The 5,846-nt window shown below is 38.1% G+C and overlaps 1 protein-coding gene across 1 annotated transcript in view; it reads left to right on the top strand.

The window, feature by feature from the left end:
- Nucleotides 1-526, top strand: part of folr (folate receptor) — a 2,995-nt gene extending 2,469 nt beyond the window's left edge. The window contains exons 4-5 of the mRNA XM_029446037.1: nt 1-50; nt 252-526. The exon at nt 1-50 is cut by the window's left edge and continues 86 nt beyond it. Coding sequence (XP_029301897.1) covers nt 1-50; nt 252-526 — 325 coding nt within the window. The remainder of the gene's footprint in view (nt 51-251) is intronic.
- Nucleotides 527-5,846: the final 5,320 nt, after the last annotated feature.

Here is a 5,846-nt window from a genome sequence, read left to right as displayed (position 1 = left end):
TGATTTCACATGTAAGACTGACTGGCACAAAGGATGGGACTGGAGCTCAGGTAGACACACACACACACACACACACACACACACACACATACACACACACACACACACACACACACAGAAAACAAATTCATACCTTTGCATACACATTTACAAACTAGTCTCACACAAAAACATCTCTCTCTCTCTCTCTCTCTCTCTCTCTCTCTCTCTCTCTCTCTCTCTCTCTCTCTCTCTCTCTCTCTCTCTTACAGGTATTAACAAATGTCCTGAAGACAGCAAGTGCAGAAAGTGGACCGAAGTTTACCCCACACCCAAGTCCATGTGCGAGCAAATCTGGTCCAATTCCTACCTTTATACCACCCACTCCAAGACCTCAGGCCGCTGCATGCAGCTCTGGTTCACAGGGAAAAACCCCAACACGCAGGTAGCTGAGTACTACCTTAACAATGCACAGCAACACCAAAGCTTTACCTTGACAACCTTACTTCTCCTGGCTCTTGCATCTTTCTCCGTATTGATGTACTAAAATGATATCCTGGACCTATCCTGTATCACATCAGAGGGATCAATAAAACTGATTTCAAATTATTTTCTGTCTCCTTTTAAGTCATTGACCCTCCTAATTGATGGTATGAACACTTCCGGTTTGCAACCTAGTGAACAGACCCCCCCCCCCAGATAAAATGTGATTCACTGATCAATTCACAAAATAAAAATATGAACAATTAATAACTCAGGCGGGTGGCTGGCGTCTCCCTTAGAGATAGGGTGAGAAGCTCAGCCATCCGTGAGAGACTCGGAGTAGAGCCGCTGCTCCTTTACGTTGAAAGGAGCCAGTTGAGGTGGTTCATCTAGTAAGGATGCCTACCTGGGCGCCTCCCTAGGGAGGTGTTCCAGGCACGTCCAGCTGGGAGGAGACCCCGGGGAAGACCCAGGACTCAGTGGAGAGATTATATCTCCTAACTGGGAACGCCTCAGGATCCCCCAGTTGGAGCTGGAGGATGCGGCTCGGAGAAGGGAAGGTTGGGGTTCCTTACTGGAGCTGCTGCCCCCGCGACCCGACCCCGGATAAGCGACGATGGATGGATGGATAATAGCATTGTTTTATGTGCATGTCGTCCAGTAAAGTTGTGCATCTAATTACTTTCTATTTAACGCTTCAAGACCTTAATATTGAAGTTTTCCTTTATATAATTTGGATGCAACTCGATAATATTGTTGCACTAATAGGCCATATCATTTTCTTATTGTCCTGATTGCCTCTGCATATAGTTCTACAACTTTTATTTAACCCTAGTTAAGATATAAATATATATATATATATATATATATATATATTAGATATAAATTTCTATAATGCATACCTCCAGTGCCTTCAAAAATGAGAAGCTCATCATTTGAAAAGCCAATGCTTGAATATGTGCTTGATGATCTTTGCTTGATGCCCATTTGTTTCAAAGCTCAAAGAATAATAACTAACCTGTCTCCTTGTATGGGTTCAAGAACATTGTTGCTGTATAATTCTCTAAATTGAATACTTTAATTAAAAAAGAAATGTAGATTTTGTCCTCATACTGTGAGTAAATGTGATTAAACTCAACCTGAAGCAATACTGAAGAGTGATGAATTGTCATGTCTCCTTTTGTTGAAACAGGGAAACAATATATTGCTTTCTCCATCAGGATAAAAACAGCAAAACGTGAACATAAATACAGTATATTAGCACAAAAAAGAAGATTATCATTTTGGAAAAATAGCTCAAATCAACGCAGCACACAGCAGTATAATACATTTAAAATCTGTATTGATAAAGAAAGTAAAACAAAAATAAACGTGTGTTTGGACAAGGCATGAAGCGACATACAGTATTGCTGCAAAGCTCTGGGATGAGATTTCTGTGAATGCAAACTATGGATCAGTTTAATAACTCATTTATAACCTCTACCACCAGTGAAGAAACAATAAAACTGACCCTGGATCTGCATTGAGGGAAAATGTTTCTCTACACTGGGCCCCTGTGATCACAACATCACATGACCATCTGGGCCAGCCAGTGGTTAGTGGGCTCCACTGCCTGGTAATTATGGAGTTCCAGTCCCTTAAGTGTGTGTGTGTGTGTGTGTGTGTGTGTGTGTGTGTGTGTGTGTGTGTGTGTGTGTCTGTGTGTGTCTGTGTGTGTGTCTGTGTGTGTGTGTGTGTGTGACAGAGAGAGGGAGAAAAGGAAAGAGAGAAAGAAAAAGAGAGAGACTAAGGGTGTGTTAATGTCTCTCTTGCTTCCCCTATGTTTAAGTGTGTTTTTGTGTCTCTGTATATGTGTGCGTGTGTCACTGATGGGCATGAGTTTGTGCGTCAGTGCCACGTCTGAATATGTTCTATCAGGTTTATGAATAAGTCTTGTGATTTGTTAGCTGGTGTGTGTACAAGATGTGACCAGAGAAGACCTTGGCTGATCAGAGATAAGTCTGAGATATATACTGCACATATAGTGCACTTTGTACTTTTATAATCAAAGTATTATATAATCCATTTAAAAAAAACACAACAACTTACTTTTTGACAGAGATCAGACGTGTCAAATTGCTTCTCCATTTCTGAGGCTGATAATAACGTTCTTCCCGATAATACCACTGTATAGTTTAGCATTGCATGTCAGCCATGATCCCCAGCCCAGTCTTCCCTGTCTCTTTTCTCTGCATGAACTGCATGCATAAAGCTCCTATACAAAGAGAGGTGTGTCCTTGCATGGGGCTATCTCATTGAAGTGTCTTAACGCCCAAGCCATAATTGAACCAATGGTTTTATTCAAACATGAGCATGCTCCAATATTTTTTTCATGACCAGAACATACTTAATCAGTGATTACTTAATCTTGGTTTGAATAATAGAAGACGTTTCAAACACCATCAATGTGGTATAATTGTGTGATTTGGTCATGGATGCATACTTAATATTACATAATGCTTATCGCTTGCTATATTTTGGATGATGGACATTAGCTGACGTGAAGCACCCACTAGTTTGATTTTCAGATACTTGCATAATATTTAACAATACATAATATTGCAATAGGTCAGATATAGGTCATGACTTAATGTGCGAAAGGTTATGAAAACATCCTGACTTTATAGCTAAGAATACTTTAAGTATAGCTGAGTCTAAGGATGTAAAGCTGAGCCTGAAAAGCTGACTGAGATTTCTTCACAGAATGGTGTGGCCCAGAGTGGCCAAAAGCGACCCTCTTACCAAAAAATGGCCACTGTATTGGGTGGAGGATAGATATATGTTAGTATCAGTAAAACATGGCCTGTTTTCTGGCCTGACCCTCAGGCACAACTTTACAAAGTTCATTCATTCGTTATTCATCCATCCAGCAATTTGGTTTTGGGTTTTTTAATGAGCACTAAAGCTTCGCTGTGTTCTTAGCATGGCTAGACTTTAAATCGTGTTTCAGAGTTACCAGACAATTATGGTAAGATGCAAAAAAGAAATGTGTAAAATTATTAAATTGCTGACAAATTAGTTTTATTATGATGTGACATCTTGCAATGCACTTTTACTATTCCCGCATGCAGACATTTTGTTAAGCCACGCACTTTTACAGTCTTTTAAAGTGAACTAACACACACACAAACACACACACACACACACACACACAGACACACACACACACACACACACACACACACACACACACACACACACACAGATGCATACACAGTGTGATGCCATAGTCAGAAATAGAATTGTAATGGCTGCTCTCCCTGTGGCTATTAATACTCAACTTTTCTGAGGTCATTGACAACACACGCACACGCACACACACACACACACACACACACACACACACACACACACACACACACACACACACACACACAGAATAGAGATTGAGAGTTGGGCAGGGTGGTGTGTGTGTGTGTGTGTGTGTGTGTGTGTGTGTGTGTGTGTGTGTGTGTGTGTGTGTGTGTGTGTGTGTGTGTGTGTGTGTGTGTGTGTGTGTGTGTGTATCCATACCACATTTTAGGAGTCAGACTTTTTGTGGGCAACTAGAGAAAAAAAAAAGAAAAAGTGCAACAATCTCTAAATGTTAGGTTGGCTGTTTGCTCTGTTTTGCCAGTCTGGCCCCTAGGTGGACAGTTGCACCTTGTAGGGTTGTGTGGTCTCGAAAAGAAAGCATTGCATAACTGGATTGGTTTGAGAAATTACAGCAGCCTGGCCTCCTCAGTGGCTGCAGGTCACACTGATATTCAAAGAGGAAATCCCTCTGGCTTTATGAAAAAGGCTTGACCATGTAAGCAACAACTTAGAGCTTGATACAAGAGTAGAGAGGTTTTTTTAGTTCACATTGGTAGCTTTTAACCCATAGGGGTTAAAAGTGGATTTAAATTCCGAGAAAATCCTCCGTTTATTCTAAACGGTGTAAGCCTACTTAAAGCTATAAAATCACAGAAACTTGAGGAAATGCCAAAAACCCACAGGATATAGGATTAGGTGGTTCTCAAAAACAAAGTGGGGAACTGAACTGTATTCCCCCTCTTCAGAGGAATAAGACGTACTTGCATCCTTTACTTCAGTAAAACAAGCAATACCACTTTGTACACTCAGTTATACTGTAAGTAAATGTCCTGCTTTTAATGTTAATGGTACCTACATAAAAGTAGTATTATGAGAAACATTAACTTTAAGGATCAACCATAAAAATACTCATAATGAGAAATACCACTTTTCAGAGTGTTAGATTATTATGTATCTTGTTATTATTATTATTATTATTATTATTATTATTATTATTATTATTATTATTAATATTATTATTATTATTATTGATGATGCATTAATATGTGAGTATTTTAATGTTGTGTGTGGTCAAGGTGCCACTATTTTTTTACTTATTTATATACTGTTTGGTTGTTCAATCTATAATAATGCATTACATTGTATTTGTTGATCATGTCTTTGTATATAAAATCTAGACCTGCAAAGCAACTAGTAGGAAGCTGTCAGATAGCTAAATGTAGTTGAGTAAAACGTACAATATTTTTCTTTGAATGGATTGGAGTAGAAGTGTAAAGCTGCATAAAATGTTGGAATGTAACTAAGTACATTTACTCATTTACTTTACATTATTAATACAAACATATAAATGAACCAATAAATTCTGATATTCTTTTGAAGATTAAGCTATCCAGGAGTACATAAAGTAATTACAATTAAACCCACCTTTACCAGCTGAAACATTAAAACAACACATTAATGCACCAATAATTCATATAATAAATACATAATATGTATTTATTATATATTACTGAATTATAATTATATATTTATTTATTTATTTATATAATTAATATATTATATTAATATGAAATTATCTATATCCATGCATAATGAGTATTTTTACTTTTAGTACTTCAAGTATATTCTAATGCTAATATCTTTTTACCTTTACTTGAGTAGCCTGCGATTATGAATGCATGACTTTGACTTGTAACCGAGTATTTCTAGTACAGTATTGCTAAATATTGCACTGCCTAAAATACCCCATAACTGTACAGTAGATGAGTAAATATAGTTAATTTCCACCACTGCCCTTTTCTTCTCTATAAATCCATTCCTTTCCTTATCTTTCTCTCCATCCCTCCTTTCCTCCTCTCTCCATCCCAAAGTCGTTTTATCCCTCCATCCCTCCTTTCCACAGAACTCTGTCAATCTTACTAGAGGCAGACATGGCAGGAAATAAACAATGGGTGACTTCGCCCCTGAAATAAAGTGTCTCAGTGTAAATTCCACAACAACGTGTTTTATTTTGAAAATTACAACCGGAAGTATTTCAGATTGACGATATG

Source organism: Cottoperca gobio, chromosome 13 (genome assembly GCF_900634415.1).
Source record: "Cottoperca gobio chromosome 13, fCotGob3.1, whole genome shotgun sequence".
NCBI lineage: Eukaryota > Metazoa > Chordata > Actinopteri > Perciformes > Bovichtidae > Cottoperca > Cottoperca gobio.
Note: the sequence above shows the minus strand (reverse complement) of the source record. Positions and strands in the feature narration are given on the sequence as shown.